Here is a 20,281-nt window from a genome sequence, read left to right as displayed (position 1 = left end):
ATGCATTTTGAGCTACCTATACTTAAGAGGTGATCTGTCGACAGCTTACCACTGCAACGTGAGTCTTCACTATGCCAAGACAATGAGATATACTGGTCTACGATGTTCAATGGAACACATCTAGCGAATGTAAGCGGAGCGATGCGCTGATCGGAATCATGTTGGAGATAGATCACAAATGACATGTGAAAAGACCTTCAACTGACTGACTTCGCAGGATATGCGTAGGGGGGCCGAGATGAAAATTTATGATAGACAAGGATGCATACTGGAGCCAGGGTATTCATGCAGGCTATATAACAAATTGCTGGAGATCACCCATGATGCATAGGGATGCTATTCCCCGTTTGCTCCACAGGCCAGCTCTGTGTGTCAGAATGAGAGATGGTCTACAACTACTCTTGACCCTAAACATTAACCGAGGGTTTTGTTCTGGTCTAGTGGTAAAATTGGTCGTATTTGTTTTTTTCTCACGCTGTACAATATATTGCTACCTGCAGGATTTTCCTCCTAAGTGGAAACCTGGGGCCGATCTACAGCTAGCCACCTGCGGCTGGAAAACCGACAGTCACCCTTTGCAACTGTACCCGTGCTCATTCCATTCGCTTCATTGATGGCAATGTTTACTCTTCGTGGCCTGTCATAATTCATTCAGGGTGCTGGTATTTAAGAAAATCAGAATGTGAGCGTGGTTGGGAAAAGATGTAAAAGAATTGCAGGAAAAAAAAAGCAATTACAGTCACCCTTGACAAGATTCTGCAAGCCTTCCGATTAGCGAAATCTTAGAGTCCCATAAAGCTCAATCATCCAATAGGAAGGCAAGGGAGTTTATTCAGCTCACTTGAGTTCCTCATCGTGCATACAGAAAATCTTGGACGGAGTATCCGAGTAGTGCGAATCATCAGTGCCGACAGTGAGATCTGTTGCATATGATTAACCCTTTTTCAGGTTAGCCTGCAGCAGCTCGTGCACCTCAATGTAACACTATATCCCTTTTATGTCTACTAAGTACGAAACAAACATTCAGTACCAAAAATTTCCGATGAAATTGTGTGAAGCTTGGTTAATGCGTGTGTATTCGTGCGCGAGTTAGGCCCGTGTGGCGTTCATCATGAGATACATGTGATATTTGAGCTTTGGTTATAAGAATACAAGTGACTCCCCTTGTTCTTGAATGTCAACAATCAGCTACATTCTTCTCGGTTTCTCAGCCTGGGACGGTCAAAGATACCACCCATCATGACCCCACCAACTGCCCAGCTGAGTAATACTCCCTCAGACCAGGCAATATCGTTGGTGCAAAAGGTCACAAACGCAGCTTCGGGTGATTTGATCGCCCCGTTCACCTTGCTCGGCAAATCTGGATTATGCCCGAGCGAAGCCATAACTCAGGCAGCAGCACAGTGCAATGTATCCGAGAACGTGATCGAGGATGTATTCCCTTGCACACCTCTGCAAGAAGGTATGATGGCAACAACAGTCAAGCGACCAGGACAATATGTGAGGCGATGGGTGTTTCGCCTAGCAGAGAAAGTCGCGATGGGTCGTTTCATCCAAACGTGGGATGAGCTTGTGGAACAACATCCTATCTTGCGGACTCGAATCTTTCAAACTTCGGCCCAAACAATGTTGCAAGCAGTAATTGCACATAGCCCCCGGTGCTCATCGGCCACTCATCTGGATGTTGATCAATATATCGCGGAGGACGACACCCGGACTTTCGGATTGGGTAGTCCATTGGTCCGATTTGCCTTGGTTACGCAGACACGCAGTGATCATCGATTCTTTGTACTGACCATGCATCATGCCATTATCGACGGCATTTCTATTGTGATGCTCCTCGACGAGATTGAAGTCAAGTGCCAAGAGAATTTCTGCAAATCCGCGTCGGCAAAACGTCTCATCCCTGCCCCTTTCCAATCCCTCGTGAAGCATCAAATCGACATGGAGAGCGAAGGGTTGAAATATTGGGAGCAAAAGCTGCAATGCTCAAATCCAGCGGTTTTTCCAAAGCTCCCATCTCAAAACTACGACCCCAAGGCGAATGAAATCCTAGAATACCGGATGACTGACGTCCCCTGTCTTCAAAAGAATGGAATTCGACTCTCAACTGCGGTTTGGGCTGCCTGGGCAATTCTTCAAGCATCATACACGCATTCATCAGACGTTGTCTTCGGTGTTCCAGTAACTGGGCGACAACAGATCCCAGTCCCAGGTATTCAACACCTGATGGCCCCAACTGTTGCCACGGTACCTCTCCAGGTTCAAATTGACTGGGATGTCTGTTTAGATACTTTCCTTCGAAAATTACAGTCCCAGGTAACCGACATGTATCCCTTTGCCCATGTGGGTCTACAGAAAATCCGACAGATGGGCTCAGTGGGGGACCAAGCGAGCCGATTTCAAACCATAATGGGGGTACAACGTCGCGCAGTGGTGAAACCTCGCGACAATAACACTTTTCATTACGACAGCGAGCGCAGCGCTAGAGATCTTGGAGTTTTCAACGGCAATGCTCTGATGATCGAGTGCCAGATCGATGCCGATGGTTTACGTCTCCTGATCAGCTCGGACTCTGTGGTGATCAAAAGAAATCAGGTTCTGAGATTGGCCCAGCAGTTGGAGCATGTCCTACGCCAAATTTGCGCCAAAGAATCGCAGTCCATTCATTTAAGGCATATTGAGACTCTTAGTCCCCAAGATGTACGCGATATTCAACAGTGGAACGAAAATCGCCCTGCCAGAGTGAATCGATATGTGCATGATCTCATTGCAGAGCACGTAGACGAGCGCCCTGAAGCTCCCGCAATTTGTGCGTGGGATGGTAGCTTGACTTATCGGGAATTTGATGACCTGTCAAATCGGCTGGCTCTTCATCTTTTGCAACTTGAAGTTCGTCGGGGGAAAATTGTACCTCTATGCTGTGAGAGATCTATGTGGACTTTCGTTTCTATGCTCGCAGTGATGAAGACCGGTGCTGCGTTTGTTTTCCTCGATGAAGCACTTCCGCTCGAGCGTATGAGAGAAATCGTCACGCAAACCAGAGCTGAAGTGCTTCTCACGTCATATGACTGTCTGGAAAAGGCTTCTGGGACTGAGGTGCCAAATATTGTTATGGCTGGTGCGGGTGCAGACTGGTTGGAATATTCCTATGATTCAGTAAGAACCTGCCCGGAAGATCTTCGCTCTCAGCATGCTAGGGGAAGCCCTGCAGATTCATTGTACATCGCGTTTACATCGGGCTCTACAGGGAAGCCAAAGGGGGCAGTCATAACGCACAGCGGGTACGCCTCGGTAGCCAGCGCGCATAAAGGTCCTATGGGATTGAACCAAAATTCTCGGATGCTACATTTTGCTTCCTACTCCTTCGATGCTAGCAATTTTGAGGCCCTCACAACATTCATTGCTGGTGGATGCCTCTGTGTTCCATCAGAGGATATGCGCAAAAATGACTTGGCATCGGCCATCACAAAACTTCAGGTCAACGCCATGTTTTTGACACCGACTGTCAGCCGACTGCTGACCCCGGATGACATTCCCACAGTTAAGATCATGTTGCTTGGCGGTGAACCAATAATGGACAGTGATATTGCATTCTGGAATTCGCACTTGCATTTGAAGATTGTTTATGGCCCAACAGAATGTTCAGCCATCTGCTGTTGCCTACCGGATACTTCAAATGATGATGCAGGTACTATTGGCCTTGGGACTGGGGCCAGCCTGTGGGTTGTTGACCCCTTTGATCATCATAAATTAGCTCCAGTTGGAGCAATCGGCGAGCTCATTCTTGAAGGACCTGTAATTGGAAACGGCTATCTGAACAATGCCGAGAAAACAGCAATGGCATTTGTTGATCGGCCCAACTGGCACTCCAGTGTTCTCGAACATCATTACGACGAAAGCTTCTCTTGGTACCGGACCGGCGACTTGGTCCAATACCGAGAGGATGGCTTGCTTAAATATGTCGGACGAAAGGACCAACAAGTTAAGCTTCACGGGCAGCGGTTTGAGCTCGCTGAGGTTGAGATCCATCTTCGCAAGGTGTGGAAAGAAGCCAAGGATGTAGTTGCAGCCATTATTACGCCAGTTGGTGGAAAAGCGACCCTGGCCGCCTTTATATGGCTCGAGCAATCCTCAAAAGACAAACAGAACTTGTGCAGGGAGATCTTTCCGAGCTCTGCCCCAGCCCAGTTTTCTAGTCAGGCCCACGAAATTCAGGCCGAGCTTCATGCTCTACTTCCGAGCTACATGGTTCCCAGTCTTTTCATTCCACTGTATTTCATGCCACAGCGAGTGTCCGGCAAGATTGATAAAGCATTTCTTTGTTCGCATGCCGCAACTTTCACTCGACCGGAACTAGAGACCTTTATGGGCACAAAACCAGAGAGCCGAGAAGCATCTACGTGGGCTGAGGAGATGATTGGGGCAATTATTCACGATCTGCTTCAAACCGAAAACATACCGAGTCCAAACGACAACTTTTTCCGACTTGGAGGCGATTCAATCGTCGCAATGAAGCTCGTTCAGCGCGTGCGTCGTGCCAAAATGACCTTGAATATCGCAGACATTTTCCAATCACCAAAACTCTGTGATCTTGCCTTGCTCATTCAACAAAGACATGAAGATGCCTATCATGCTTCTTCGTCGTCACCTTCCACCTCATCCAACACTTCGTCGCCTTTATTGACCTCGTCTTTGGAATCATCATGTCTCAGCCTTCCACAGCTTATGCCGTTTTCCATGGTAAGCCCACAGACTCGGGATGAGGTATTTGAGGAGATTCTCTCCCACTGCGGTGTAACCCCACAAGAAGTCGAGGACATCTACCCTTGCACGCCCCTACAGGAAGGGTTGGTTTCATTGAGCATTGGTAACCCTGGCACCTATATCCGACGGGATAGGTATCTGCTGCCGCCGACCATTGACCCAGGTCGTGTGAAAGATGCATGGATGCAAGTGATTGATGCCAATCCAATTCTGCGAACCCGCATCTATCACCCCAGAACAGGGGATAAAGCTTTGCAGATTGTTCTCAGCACCACTGTGGAGTGGAAAACGTGCGAGGTGGAAAGCCTGCACGATGCTATAGCCCTCAATGCTGGGAGAAAAGGAGCAATGGGGTTTCTTGACCCGCTGCTGCGGCTCACACTGATCAGCGAGCGAAACAGCGATAAACTTCTGCTGGAAGTGACTTTGCACCATGCCCTTTACGATTCCTTGTCCATCGAGCAGATCTTTGGTCAGGTCGAGGCTTCTTACCGGGGTAACCAAGCGCATTGCCGGCCCTTTGCCCCATTTATCGAACAAATCGAGCGCTCGCTGCTTTCAGGGAAATTATTTTGGTCAATGCAGCTTGATGGAGCCACGCAAAATTCGGCCATATTTCCCACAGTTCCTGACGAAAATTACATACCGCGCCCTACCGAGAAGATGGAAAGTTCGATATCTATCTTACCAGGACATCAACACCTTGGGTATACGTTAAATATCCAGTTACGCATGGCGTGGGCTATGACAATGTTCCAATATGCATCATCCAGTGACGTTGTCTTCGGGGTCACCGTCACAGGTCGTAACGGTGACCTACCGGGACTCGACCTGGTTACAGGGCCAACCTTTGCGACAATACCAATCAGGGCTATTCGCAACGATTCGAACACAGTTGAGGAAACTCTATCTTCATTCCAAAGCCAGATGATCGAAGCTATCCCCTTTGAGCATTGTGGATTGCAGAACATATCCTCTGTCAGCAAAGATGCAGCACTGGCATGTGGCTTCCAGACGTTGCTCATCATTCAATCGGCAGCAGGCAAGCAAGAAGACAGCTGTGAAAAGAAATTGATATTTGCATCGCCTGTGATTGAAAGCCCACGAGCAAATACTCAAGCTGACACATATGCTTTAACAATTGAGTGTGCGCCACAAGGTGATATTATCACCGTGAGGGCTATTTTTGACTCAGCTCTGCTTCCAGTTCAGACAATTAAGCGAGTGCTGCAGTTGTTCTCACATGTATTCCATGAGATACCCCATGATCCATCCCGCCGAATCGGTGAAATCAGCATGATCACCAAAGAGGATCAAAGCCAGCTAGCTGCTTGGAACTCAACTCTGTTGGAAAAACCTATTCTTGACGACGAAAAATGGAAGCCTTGCTCGGTGTATGACCTGATTCAGCGCCAATGTCACGCCCATCCTAGTGATTTCGCCATCTCTGCGTGGGACGGTAATTTGACATACGAACAGCTCAACCTACAGGCATCTATCTTCGCAGCTCATCTTGCTCAAAATACAACAGTTGGACCGGAAATGATTGTTCCACTATGCTTTGAAAAGTCCTTGTGGACAACCGTGGCCATGTTGGGTGTCATGAAGACCGGGGCTGCATTTGTCCTTCTGGATCCGTCGTCACAGCCTGCTCATCGAATGCAAGGAATATGCAAGCAGGTCAATGCCAAGTTTGTTGTATGCTCGAAGAGTTGTGTTCCAAATTTCGAACAGCTCCCGGGTACAAGTACCTTCATCTTGGATGACCAAATTTTGGACGAGGTGCAAAGTTCACAACATCTAATCTCGGGACATGGCCTGCTTCCTCCCACCCACAAAAACTCACTCTACGTCGTCTTCACCTCTGGATCAACTGGTCAGCCAAAAGGGATAGTTATCGAACACGGTGGGTATGCTATCACTGCACTAGCTCGCCAGAGCACCCTGGGTCTACACAGGGGATCTCGCGTGTTACAATTTGCCTCGTACGCTTTCGATGTCAGCATTGAAAACACTCTTGATACGCTGATCGCCGGCGGCTGTGTGTGTGTCCCGTCAGAATTACAGCGGAAGACAGACTTTGCCCGGATCGCCGACGAGTTCCAGGTCACGTATGCAGACCTGACTCCTTCTGTAGCTCGACTTCTGAGCCCCAGTGACATTCCAACCGTCAAGACCATGGTACTGGGTGGAGAAGCTATGGCCAACGAGGATGTCAAAAGATGGGCCAGTGAAGTTCGTCTCGTCAACGCCTATGGTCCGGCAGAGTGTGCTGTTACTGCTACTGTGCAACACGTTCGAGCGGTCGGTACATGCAGCAATGCAGATGCTAGCAAAATTGGACGTACATTCCCAACTGCGGGAACATGGGTAGTGGACCAATCTGACCACCAGAGGCTTCTTCCTATTGGACTGACAGGTGAGTTAGTGATTGAAGGGCCTCTTGTCGGTCGTGGGTATCTAAACTGTGGAAATGAGTCATCTCGATCAACTACCTTCTTACAAGACCAACCATCATGGAGAAGTCAATTTTCCTCTTTCCTAGGGCCCATGATCTCGCGGATGTACTGCACAGGTGACTTGGTCCAATACAACACGGATGGATCTTTGAAATATCTCGGTCGGAAAGACCAACAGGTGAAAATCCATGGACAGCGCATCGAGCTGGGAGAAATTGAATCTCAGCTTCGTATGGTTTTCCCATCAGCAACTGACGTACTGGTGGATGTTTCTGCAACCAGCAAAAACCCACGGCCGTCTCTCATATCCTTCGTCAGTTGTTTAGGTACGAAAGAAGAGACTAAAAACGGTGCAGACACAACCATACTACCATCAACGCCGTGCTTTCGAAGACAGATCGCAGAAGCAGAAGCAAAGCTGCATGAAGTCCTTCCCCGCTACATGGTACCCATGGTCTTCATTCCCGTGCGAAGTATTCCTCAAACTGCAGCCGGCAAGGCCGATCGTCGCACGCTATGCCAAGCGGCCTCCGCTCTGTCTCTGGAACAAACGGAGAGTTACATGATATCCCGGGACGAAGTGCGAGCTCCATCTACCGCAATGGAAAAAGCATTGCAGGTCTTGTGGGCTAAGGTTCTGGGTATTTTACCAGAAACGATCAATGCCAGTGATGGGTTCTTCCGTGTTGGTGGAAACTCAATCCTGGCCATGAAACTTGCCGGACTAGCCAAACTGGAGGGAATCAAGTTGTCAGTTCCAGACTTGTTTGCGAACAAGTCTTTGGAGCTACTAGCGTTCGAACTCAATGCTTCTGCTCATGTGAAGGCTGAGGCTACTGTGCCGTGTTTCGACTGGGATCTGGAGGCTGCGATTCCCCAGAGTCTGGATGACGAGTTGCAGCTTTGTCTTCGGGATGAATTCCGCCGGCAGAATGAGCTCACTTTCAATAAGAGAGGAGTTGAAATTGTCCTTACTGGCTCCACAGGCCACCTAGGAGGTGAAATTCTTCGCCAATTAGTCGGCCGCGCTGACATTCGCTGTATCCATTGTGTTGCTGTCCGCCGACCAGATCCACACGCTGTTCCAAATTGGTCGGCTCATGACAATTTTGATTGGAAGACGCTGTTTGACCAGAAGGTGAAAGTCTACCAAGGAGATCTTTCATTGCCGCGCATCGGTCTATCAGAAGACGACGAAGCCAACATCTTGTCAAATTGCCGAGCCATAATTCATTGTGGTGCTCTTGTCTCGTTTGTCAGAAGCTATGATCTCATGCGAGATGTCAACGTTGGCTCGACCAGATACCTCGCCGGCTTGGCAGTAAAAGCGTCGATGGCGTTCCACTTTATCTCAACTGTGGGAGTCAACTGTGCTCCCAACCAAGAACACACAATTATTGAGGAAACTTCTGCGGCACATGCCCACCCATCTTCTGACGGTGCAGGTGGGTACATTGCCAGCAAATGGGTCAGTGAGATTTTCCTCGAGCGAGTGAATGCCCGATATGGTTTACCAGTGTCCATACACCGGCCATCCAATGTTGTTGGGCCCAATGCCTCCAAGGACGATATTATCAACAACTTGCTCGACACTTGTCGCCGGATAGGAATGGTACCCAAACTGCCGGGCTGGATTGGCTATTTCGACTTGATCGGTGCTGAGGTGGCAGCGTCAAACATCGTTGGTTCATTAGATGAGAGTCTCCAAATCGATCACAACGTCAATAGTACTCATGACGTTCAATACCGACATGAGTCTGGCGGCGCGGTCATACCGATCGATGCTTTGAAGTCAGTCATGGAGAAGACTGAAGGGAGAACTATTCGGCTTGTGGATTTGGATGAATGGATGCAAGATGCTCGGCTCAATGCGGGCACGTCAGATCTGGTTCTAGAGTTCCTAAGGATGAGGAAGGGGAAAGGAGTCTGTATGCCATTGATCCGCAACAATCGTACGGCTTGGTTCGCTGGTGGAGCAACCCCAGGGGGTATTTTGGGGAAAGGGAAATTGTCGGAGATGAAAGGAAGAAAGATTCGTGAGGTGACTTCCCTAGTATAGGTTTTTAGATCTGTATATGGTGTTCTCAGCACGATTCTTGTCCTTGTTTTGTTCATTCCACACACAATAACCCCTAACTAGGCAGGTTAACTTTGGTCATCGTAACAGCATAAATCGCTTCTGCACTTTTATCGCTTCAATGTTCTAGTTGGATGCTTGTGATCTAACTTTTCAGATTTCACGATCCTAGGAATTGATTTACTCTATTGGTGGTACTAAATAGATAATTGAATGCAGAGATGTAGATATGATACGGTGCGTCAACTGTCGTAGGACTTTTCATAATAGAGTATACAATCTCTGAACCAGAAAAGTTGTTATTACGAGTAATTAAAAGGATCTCATCTCAAAGAAAGACGAACCATCCAGAATAGATTTTCACACATAACCTAATAAATGTTTTACCCGTCTTCTTCAGTTTCATACTGAGACGGCAGAGTAAGGTAAAAGGAGGCTTAATTTGTGAAATGGACTCTTCTATATCTAACCTTGGATATATTTCTTGGCCCGGAGGGGGAGGGATACTGATATATGCATCGGTTATCTAGTTTCTGAACACTCATCAACGTATGCATTGTGAATCTCAGGGTGTCATGTACGGAATCCAAGTTATGAGGAGCAAACACTCAACAGCTTATTGATTTCGCCTAGTTCTATTCTTAAGATGGAAGATACGTACACAGTTGATATCAATGACTACTGAGACAGTATAGCTGATCTTGCTCATGAACATGTCAGTCATACTTGCCATGTATACCAGACAGATGTCTACATCAGTTCATGAAGCGGCACCTGCTGTAGTCACACGGCCCACCTCCTCTTAGCTTGGTAGAGGTTGAATGAGACCTCTCTCATTGGATCTATCTAGTATGTCGGGTTTCCCAGAAAATGCAATCTCATCCCTATAAACGTTCACATCAGTAGCCAAAAAATGTAGAGATTCCGTAAAAAGGAATCCTTCACACGGAGTGATCAATTCAAATTCAGCCAGTGGTAGATGGTGGTTAGAAAAGCTTTATGTATTGTTTCTAATGTAGACCTCTCCATATTCAAGCAATTATGAATCTACCTCTTGATGCCGATGACTCGCTGGATAGCTTCGTCATTGCTCATAGCCGAGTCAATAACACCAGCCACCTTAAGCACATGGACAACACCTCCAATAATCTTATCATCAACGCCACGAGTCGCATTAGTGAACTTGACATCCTTGAGCCATTCCGTCGCATCTTCTTCAATATAATTGCAACCAAGCTCGCCAGTACCCAAAAGATTCACAACCTGCGCAGGATCAGCCCGAAATTCCTTGATTCCCTGATCCAGAGCCTGGAAGAGACTCTGCAATCTCTGATCTTGCTCAGGGCTAGGGAACAGTAACGTAGAAGCGACAATCATCCACGAAGGCCAGGGCGTGAAAATCTCGCCAATCTTCTTAAGCGGTGGGTTCGGTCTCTCAGATGTAGGATGGAAGTACGGCTTTGTGGTAAATTCCTCCCACATGAAGAACTCAGCCGATGGGTTCGCAGCCTGGTCGGGCTTTGAGCTGTCAAGGCCAGACACACCATCCCGTAAGGGTCCGAAGGGTCCTAGAGGGACGGTAGTCAGGGAGTCGGCTTTCCAGCCTTGCTGCTGGGCAAGGACGAAGGACATGATATGAGAGCCACTGTGCGATGATGTGTTAGTCTCACGCTGCTGTGCTCGCCACTAACCGAGCGTTGATGACTTACCTTCCTAGTCGGCTCACTCCAACCCTCTGGTCCTTCAAGTCCGATACTGCATTTATGTCATCCCGATTACTACCAGTCACTATAGCCCAGCGCAAAGGGTTATCCACCCAGTGGCCGACGACCTTGTATCCTCCGTCTGCATCTGCTCGGGTCTGACTTGCTTGCTGCTTCCCGGCCAAGCCTGCAACCCAGCCTTCTGTCAAACCGATGGCGAGGTCAATTTCATTGCCGCGCAGGGAGGTGATCATATGGCCCGTCCCGGATGGGAAGGGGGTTGCGGCGATTTTGAATGGGAGGGAGGCCACGGCCGGTGAGCGGAGGGCCAGATGGAGTGGGGTTAGGTAGTGCTCTAGTAGAAGGCAAACGTGTGTCGTTAGCTTTTTCTGTATAAACACAAAGTGGGAATAACTAGCAGGCTTTGTTGAGACGAAGCAGTCAGCTTGGAGACGGCAGGACTGTTCTGATGCTGATGCCGAAGCTCTGAGAGGGAAGGGATGACGTACCGGGCACATATCCAATGCGGATTGTAGGTAGGTCAGACATTACGCAAGTCCTAGCTGCGTTTCCAATTCGGAAAATTAATAGATAAAGCAGAGCTGGGGTTGCGTCGGAAAGATGTAGAGCAGATGTTGCAGCAGCGGAGTGACGCGGGGCAAACCCCTCACCAGACGCGCGCAATCGCAATCGGAGAAGAACTGCGGATACGGTTATTTTTTTTTTGTAATAATACACCATAGTAATGACATTATCTCATTCAAATTACAAATCTATTATGCTGTTTGCCTATGCTAGCTATCTACATATAAATCGAGTCTAATCCAAGTTCATCACCCCGGGCTTTTTAGTCCATGCGAATATCCTTCTCGTGATGACCCCAGCGGCCATTGTGCTCCATAGACTCACCTGCGGTCTGGGAGTGTGGGTTGGAGACTGGATGGGATAGAGTTTGAGAGGGGATGTTTCGAGTGAAGTAATAAAACTGGAAGGCCAGGTAGAAGTCGCACACGCACTGGAAGATACCACAGAGCTTGAACGACCATGGGATAGTCTCTGTGCTGTTGAAAAAGTAACTCATTTTCATGACGTCACCAAGAATCCATGCCGCAATAACGGAGAGTCGGAAGCCCTTGCACGAGCCAGATCGGTGGTTGGCAATGATTTGAGGGACAGGGAGAGTAGCTTCGACGGCAAGCCCGAGGTAGCCAATGAGACTGACATAGAATGGCAATTCAGCGACCGGGGTCAGATGAATGACAAACAAAATTCCGACGAAGTAAGCCAAAAACATCCAGTATCTTTGAAGATCAGTTAGCGGCCTTATTGGCTGTGGCTCAAGGTGCCGGAACTTACGGCTTGGTGGTCTTCCACTGCCAAAACTCGTAGGGTCTAGAGGATGAACCATCAGAGTTACCACCACTGAAGGGTGCGTGCTCAATTCCATTTCGCAACCCGGCGGAGGGGCGATTGTCGAGTGCAACCTTGAGCATCGTGATCTGCACCGCGACCATGACAATGGCTTGCGTCAACAAAGTGCTTGAGTAGTGCTCGCCAAACCAGTAGAAAATTCTAGTAGTGTCAGCATTGGACTGCAATTTCTAGTTTTCATGCGCCGTTGATCGAAATCGTACTTCAAGATGGAAGAAATCAGCATGATCAAAGGTATGTCCAAGGAGAAGCCAGCCGAGCTTCTTGTGCGATGAATGTTGAGGATCTGGTCGGCATAGGACGTGACAGGAGAGCTTATGAGGCTGTATAAAGATCTGTTAGCACTGGGGACCTGCGAATAACATTAGAGCTTGTTCACGCCCACGTACAAGAAAGGCGCGGCGTAGTCAAAGGCGATCTGAAAAAGAGACATGGTGGGCGAGGGGGGGCGTATGCGCGGACGCTATTATTGAATGAAAAGTGATACTATGGTCCACGCGCTTGCGTGAGGAGTCGCGTCTTGTAAATATTCAAGACACAGGGAAAGCGACGCTCAAGAGCAGGAGAGGGGGGTGGGGGGGGGAAAGGCACACACAAGCTCCGGGCCACACGACTCGATGCGGCTTGGCTTTTTTGCCGGGCCCCCGGGTGCCCTGAATTATGTCAGCATGTCGATCTCCACCTGCGGCAGGGCCCTGGGGCTGATGGAGTCGTGGCGTTATTGGAGCCAATGAGATTAATGTGCTTGTATAAAATTCATCATTTGCAAACTTGGAGGTTTATGACCATGGGAACGTCGATCGAGAGATATTCAAAAGTTGAAGGGTTTTGCCCGATTTAAAATGGAACTGGACATAATTTGTTACCTGACATCACGATGAACCCCACAATATAACAAGCCAAGCCAGGATATTTGATTTTGAATGTTGAGTTCTTCTCAATCAACTTCGTAATCACCCATCTGCAGACAATTATTGGCTGCGAGATACGCCAACCGTTTGGAATCATCTAGATTACTATTGGGCACTTCTTGTCACACTGAATTAGCAAGGCGGCTATTCAAAGCACCCCACTAGGAGGAGAACAAGAACGATGGTCAGCGATTGGGATATTAAGGCTTCCCAGAATTTGGGTCCACCAACCGTGATTAATTTTCTCGTGGATTGTGAAGCCAATGATAGTACTGTACAGAGCAGATTTTGTTTTCTTCCCTCTATGGTACCCTGAAATGCCGTCCAATAAAGACCGCCTATATGTTGCCCTCTACACGCGCGGAGGAGCCCCTACCATGCCAGGGATAGAAAATACGTGAGTTCAGGACGCCCAACCTCCACCTGTGTGAATTTGATTGACGATTTTGATCCAGTTACCACTGGGCGTGATTATTGGCCCGAAGATCAAGACAAAAGGCAAAAAATGGGTGTTCAGTACCACATGAAGGAGAAACCTGAAGTGGAAGGGGGTAGTGAATAGATTTTCGAGGAGCGTGAATGCCTACTCACTGCTACAAACATGTTGCTTGTTCGACTTATGATTGGCAAGGTGGAGGATGGAAATCGTCTTGCACAAATCCTGCGTACAACACCCATAAGGCAAAACCAAGTGGGATGGAACTGCGTTGCTTGGATACGGGAAGCTTTGGAGACGCTTAAAGCAGATAATGTAGCTTTAGGGAGAAGTGTTGTTGGCTGGGAAAGGGTCCGCAATGAGTCGATGAGTTACTGTCAAAGGGAGAAAGACCAGCATCGCTTTGATGGGCAAAGAAATTTTGACATGACCAAAGTCTCGACATATGACTTGTTCGAGCATAAGGAGATCATAATATAAAGCGTAAACACGGTACTGATTTTTTTAAATGTCTCCAAAGTATTTTTGACGAATTTGTTCCATCTTTACTTCCTCTGGCATAGGCGTGAGGAATCTGTCAATTTCAACGATCCAGAAAGAATTCTGGGGGTTGACATGGCAAGCCGTACTGTATTCCCAATATGACGGGTACCAACCGGCAGTTTCCCAGTCAATTATGCCAACAACATCATCCCCACGAACAAGGATATTCAAGCTGTTGAGATCGCCATGAGTGAACACGATAGGCCAACCACGATCGTGTTGTCTAATCAAATCCCGAATTTCGTAGTCAAGTCCCGGGTCAAAATCCATGCCACTTCGTAAATATCGATGGAGGCTTTGGATACTGGAAAAGGGCCCAAAACGCAAGGTAGTGCCCGGCAAGCGGCAATCGAACAAAGGTCCTCCACTAACAGAAGAGACCCCTATTCCTTCTGGAGGACGAAGTTCGCGCATCTCCTGAACCATATTCTTCAGCTGTGTAAGAAACTTTGTCTTTGATTATTCACTTCGATTGACCCAGCCGATGCCAATCATGTCTCCTTTAATCCTTTCCTTCAAAGTGTAAGAACAATCTCTATGTGTGAAAGTGCAGAGGATTTTCGGGACTGGGAGGGACGTATTCTGTGAGATGAAACGCATGGTCGCTGCCTCTGATAGGTCTAGGTGTTGCCCGTATTTGACACAAAGTCGATCTGTCAACATAAGAACAGTCCCTTTGAGAGGTCGAATCCTTCTGAGGACCGCAATCACCGAAAGCGTCAAATGCCGGTTGAAGGTGCTGCCATTGATCGGACTCGAGGACTGAACATTGCAGTTCTGCACGTGAGACATTGTTAAAATCTGAATTTACAAACAGAATGTGACATTGACCAAGGGCACCGTATATGGACGGCCTTGACCGAGGCCGGTGTTGATGAAAATGTCTCGCTGAGAACATCGTCCGAAGCACTTGAAAAACGCGTTACACGTGACGCCTAGTTTAGCCTCACATGAGCCACGCGCCTCTGCTGAGCTACCGGGTGGCGATGGAAGCGCATCTTGGTACAATTCAAGGTATGTACGTACACAGTAGAGTGTGAAATTTGCAATCGCATGCCGAAATACTACTAAATAGGGCCTCTTTTAGCAAGTTACTAAAGATCTTACCATTCGTTTTATGATCCATCGTTAATCTCTATAGATTGCTCTAAATTGAGTAGTCGGCAAGTATCTCTAAGATGCTACTACTAGTAGGACTGATTAAAATTAATAAAAATGGCTAGTAAACGCTATAGATCTCTTTTTTTTACTAGCATTTTAATTATAGATTAAAGTTTTTTTATGCAAGGCAAATAGTTAATATATCGAAGTGCATCAGTGGAGGGAATAGATGGTGTCAGAACACCAGGTGCAATACATAGTGGAAATCATATATAACCTCGGTGGACTCGGCTATCCTATAATAAAAGTACGAAGATTAGTAATCTAGATCCCACTTGGATTATATAAATAGTTGGGGATTTTAAACCGATCAATTTTTGTTAGTTAGAGAATTTGATACCTATCATTTCAACCAATACATTTCATACAGTAAGATTTCTGTCAGATAGTAATAACGTTTAGACACTCAATAAAGTGAGAGGGAATTTGATGATTTAGAAAGATTTTAAATTAAATTCTTCTCCTTAGCTACCTTAGCCAGCTTATTTTACGGTTCTTGTATATCCGTGAATAGAAAAGTTGCATTTTAAAGGTAGGATCTGTTCTCGTAAGCCTCCAGTAGACATGAGGAGATAATGGACGATGCCAAGGTCGGCACACAGTCACGAAGGTTAGCGATTTAGATTGAATCATATCACTTCAAAATAGATTGTGTGGAGTTGAGAAATTCACTTTGCATGGTGGAAGGTAACCGAGTGACGCGATTTGGATCCATATTCGCGACAATGCAACAACCCGCACTTTCATTTCTTCTGTGTTGGTCTCTTCAAGCTTAAACAGCAACTCCAGAGACACCCATGGCGACCAAGAACGGCATTCTACCGCTGGAAGCGCCTCGTAAATTCGCAAATTTCTCCATATCTCGTTCTCTTCGACATGGAAGACTCGTACTGGGAACCCTCCTGCTGGCAGCAGGTCTCGTGATGCTAATTCATACCAAACATCTCGCCGATATCACCGCGTCCAACGGCACTGGTCGAGACATCTTTTATGAAGGGCTGAAAAAATGCCATGAAGCCAGGTATCAGTATCCGGGCCCTCAACCAACAGAGGGTCGACAAAACCCACGTTGGAACTCAATTTCTGGTCAGCAGAGACCGATCCTGATCCAGAATGCAACACTTTTCGACGGCGAATCCATTATTACAGGGAAAGTTGACATCGCATTCCAGGCAGGTGTGATCCGTTCTGTATCGGCTGCAAAATCAAGCCACCAAACCCCTAAGGATGCTCAAATCATCAACGCTCATGGAAGATTTGTCACTCCTGGCTTGGTGGATATGCATTCACATCATTTGTTACTCCCATTCCCCCAGCTTCCATCTACCAACGACGTCAATGAGCGCCCAGTTCTAGGACCCATAACTCCGTTTGTTCGCTCAGTGGATGGATTCAAGCCATATGACCCAGCGATCCAGATCATCGCATCGGGTGGTGTGACTTCTTCTTTAGTGCTACCCGGATCGGCAAACATTATCGGCGGCGAGGCATATCTGGTAAAGAATTTGGCAACGCCAGGCCCAAATGCCGAGCCGATAGTCGATGAACTACTGCTTGATCATGGCATTGTAGAAAAGAACCGAAAGAGATATTTGAAAATGGCTTGTGGGGAGAACCCCAAAGGCAACTATAAGAATACCCGGCTTGGTCTAGTGTGGCTTTTGCGCAAGCATCTCGAGGAAGCACGACAGCTGCAAGAGCGTCAATCTGCCTGGTGCCGATCAGCTGCTAGTATTGAGAATGCCAACTTTTTCCAGTCGAGACAGATTTTACAGTTCCTCAAAAACAGAGGGAGCCGACCGGAGTCCTTTGAACTTGAAACTTCTCTGGCACTTCTCAGAGGAGAGCTCAATGTTAATGTGCACTGCTATGAGCCGGAAGATCTTGAACGAATGTTGTCAGTGCTTCATGAATTTGACATCCATCCCAGAGCTTTTCACCATGCACTGGAAGCATGGGAAGTGCCTGAATTTTTGAAAACACTAGAGGAGTACATTGTCTTCTTCTTGTTGTCAGCTTCCTTTGCTAACTGGCGCCAGAAACATCACTATTGCCACTTTTGCAGAGAATGCGCTTTTCAAAGCCGAGGCATACGGGGCCAATTTACGAGGGCCTAAAATCTTGGCTGATCATGGTGTCCAAGTTGCATTGAAATCAGTATGAAATTGCTCCTTTCAGAAAGCCATGTTTGACCCTTCTAACATTAAAAGGACCATACTGGCGAGGGAAACTATGCAAAATATCTTGTGTAAGTGGGCTGAAAGTACTAAATTTAAGCACCTGACCGTCATCTAACCTGTGACCCTATAGTTACCAGGCGGCAGTTTCTCACTCGTTTGGTTTGTCTGAAGAAAAGTCTCTTCAAGCCGTGACATCTGTCCCTGCTAGATCCATCCAACAGGATCACAGAATTGGATATGTTCGCCCAGGATATGATGCAGACCTCGTCATCTGGGACGATCACCCGCTCCAAGTCGGTGCAACTCCAACTCAGGTATTCATCGATGGTCGTCCTGTTCTAAAGAGTGGTGAAGCTTATCACAAATGGACTACTGGAACATCTCGCTTTGGAAAGCCACAGGCTCCCAAAATCCGACCCTCTCTTGGAACAATTCAGAAAGAAGATGTTTGTACCAAGTTTCAGCACAACAATTCAAGAATTCTCTTCACTGGCATTCAAAAGGTCTTAATTGATAGACACAGTCCATCTACTACTGCTACCAAAGACCTCGTTATGCTGGTTGAGGATGGTCGCGTCAGATGCCTTGATACGAGGTCCTCGTGTCTATCCGACGAAACTCAGAAAAACACCGCACAGATCGCTTTAAATAATGGTTACGTTCTGCCTGGCCTGGTGGCTTTTGGAAACAAACTCGGAATCCAGTCCATTCCGTCTGAATCGTCGACTGGAGATGGCTCGGGTTCAAAAAGTGGGGATGCACTGAACGAAGACAAGACACTTCACTTCGCCAAGTATGGCGTGCATCTAGATGGCAAAGGACTCGCGAGGGCTAGGATTGGAGGCGTCACACGAGCTGTCACTGCGCCTCTTCATGGTGGTGGCGTCGCTCAAGGTGTCAGTGTTGGGTTACGAATGAGCAAGGATGCCACAATTCTTGATAACGGCATCTGGAAGGACGATGTGGCACTTCACCTCGTGATAGGTCAGGCAGCTATAAGTACGAGATTTGCTTCTCAGTTTTGTGATTAAGCTAATCTACTTTCATTTAGGCGATGACACACCGACTGTCTCTTCTGGGATTGAGAGACTGCGTCAGTTGCTTCAGGTGGGCGAAGATTCAGCACCAGGGAGTATTAGCATTTATGCTCGGGCTGCAAATGGCTCGCTTCCTGTGGTTGTACAAGCGTTCAATGAGGTAAGCCACGGTCATGCTTTTGCACCCTTTAAAACGCCCTTCGAAAGAACTGACTCAATAATGTCAGGATGACATTGCGCAATTGATCCTAATCAAGCGTGAGTTCCCATTAGTCAACCTGATTATATACGGCGGCCATGGTGCTCCTTTGGTAACATACCCTTATTTCACTTGACCTAGGTAGTGATGCTTTTACTTACTCAGATGTCAACAGGTCGCCAAGCCCCTCGCCGAAGCAGGAATTCCTGTCATCCTTACTGGAAACCGTGGTGCCCCTGATAGCTGGGAGAAAAAGAACTCTCTCGTAGGACCCCCATTGACGGAGAGCCCTGCAAAAATCCTATCTGACGCAGGTGTCCTGCTTGCCCTGGCTGTGAAAAGTGATTCAACGATCCACGGTCTGGCACAGGAAGCTTGGTGGGCTGGAAAGTATGCCAGTTTAACTGACCAGCAGGCCATTGCCCTTGTTTCAACCAACTTTGATCTTATACTTGGAGATCAATCGAGGAAGGCTCAGGAGGGAGCTTTCGTTGGTGACTTTGTTGTCTGGGAAGGCGATCCCCTGAGAGGGGAGGGTTCTGTTGTTGCTTCATTCCAAGACGATGGGAAGATTTCCGATTGCTGGCCTGATACCAGTGATGCTATTTTGTGACCGCAATACCACTGGCATTGGATCTAGCACCTTTTTTGGTTTTTTCACCATCTCTTTTCTTTTGTTCTTTGGACTGTATCTTACAATAACTTCGAACTCACATAAACCTCCATATAGATAATAGAAAGAGAATTTTGATGCATTTTCATTCCTCACGGGTTGCTAAAGAGTTCAGAAGCGCCGATTAAAAGGTGAGGTTTCGTCACTTTACCCGGGGTAACAGAGATCCCAAGGAATTCATTCGGTTTCTTATTCTAATGGATATTAGCATACCGCAAGTCCCTCATGGATAATAGTCTCACCGGATAGCCACGTTTAATGCAAGCACGGGGCTTCACCACCTGAGGGTGGGTGGTCTTGAGGTTATCGAATTGAAGGCAGTAGGGTTACCTATTAGGCGCAGGGAGGAATCTTCCAAGTTCAACAAGTTTCAGTAAATAGTTGGAATAGAAGTTTTCAGGGGTTTCACTAACACTGGCTGCATATTCCACCGGCCATTGGGTTGCTTGATGATCATCACAAGCGCAGAGCTTCTTATTCTCCTCAATGATAGAATCAGGTAGAAAGATAACCGACCAGAGAATTGTGCAAACACAATGACAGATATCGCGCCGGCAATATGCGGAGGAGTGGAGATGAGCCACCACTTTTGGAATTCCCTTCCCCGAGGGTGCATACCTCAATTTCAAGCCCATCTGGCAGGTTTTTTGGTAAGCATTTTGCTCGGTGGCAGTGTTCTTTCAATAGACCGGAAAACCTCCGGC

General features: G+C 47.4%; 4 protein-coding genes across 4 annotated transcripts; 2 read left to right on the top strand and 2 right to left on the bottom strand.

The window, feature by feature from the left end:
- Window positions 1–1,239: 1,239 nt before the first annotated feature.
- Pdw03_7457 (HC-toxin synthetase) lies at window positions 1,240–9,285 on the top strand (the record flags this gene model as incomplete). Its single annotated transcript, XM_014678385.2, has 1 exon — window positions 1,240–9,285. The coding sequence occupies one exon, from the start codon at window positions 1,240–1,242 to the stop codon at window positions 9,283–9,285; it is 8,046 nt and encodes a 2,681-aa protein (XP_014533871.1).
- Window positions 9,286–10,350: 1,065 nt separating this feature from the next.
- Window positions 10,351–11,555, bottom strand: Pdw03_7456 (uracil-DNA glycosylase; the record flags this gene model as incomplete). The annotated part of the gene is made up of 3 exons (XM_014678386.1): window positions 10,351–10,948; window positions 11,013–11,361; window positions 11,516–11,555. The coding sequence occupies 3 exons, from the start codon at window positions 11,553–11,555 to the stop codon at window positions 10,351–10,353; spliced, it is 987 nt and encodes a 328-aa protein (XP_014533872.1).
- Window positions 11,556–11,853: 298 nt separating this feature from the next.
- Window positions 11,854–12,870, bottom strand: Pdw03_7455 (PQ loop repeat protein; the record flags this gene model as incomplete). Its single annotated transcript, XM_014678387.1, has 4 exons — window positions 11,854–12,307; window positions 12,363–12,578; window positions 12,641–12,760; window positions 12,827–12,870. 4 exons carry the CDS (start codon window positions 12,868–12,870, stop codon window positions 11,854–11,856), a joined length of 834 nt encoding a protein of 277 aa, XP_014533873.1.
- A 3,415-nt stretch (window positions 12,871–16,285) lies between these two features.
- Window positions 16,286–19,517, top strand: Pdw03_7454 (Allantoinase; the record flags this gene model as incomplete). The annotated part of the gene is made up of 7 exons (XM_066101662.1): window positions 16,286–17,478; window positions 17,528–17,645; window positions 17,699–17,736; window positions 17,799–18,667; window positions 18,720–18,865; window positions 18,933–19,016; window positions 19,080–19,517. 7 exons carry the CDS (start codon window positions 16,286–16,288, stop codon window positions 19,515–19,517), a joined length of 2,886 nt encoding a protein of 961 aa, XP_065956745.1.
- Window positions 19,518–20,281: the final 764 nt, after the last annotated feature.

Source organism: Penicillium digitatum, chromosome 2 (assembly GCF_016767815.1).
Source record: "Penicillium digitatum chromosome 2, complete sequence".
Classification (NCBI taxonomy): Eukaryota; Fungi; Ascomycota; class Eurotiomycetes; order Eurotiales; family Aspergillaceae; genus Penicillium; species Penicillium digitatum.
The sequence above is the reverse complement of the archived record's forward strand: the minus strand, read 5'-3'. Positions and strand labels throughout refer to the sequence as shown.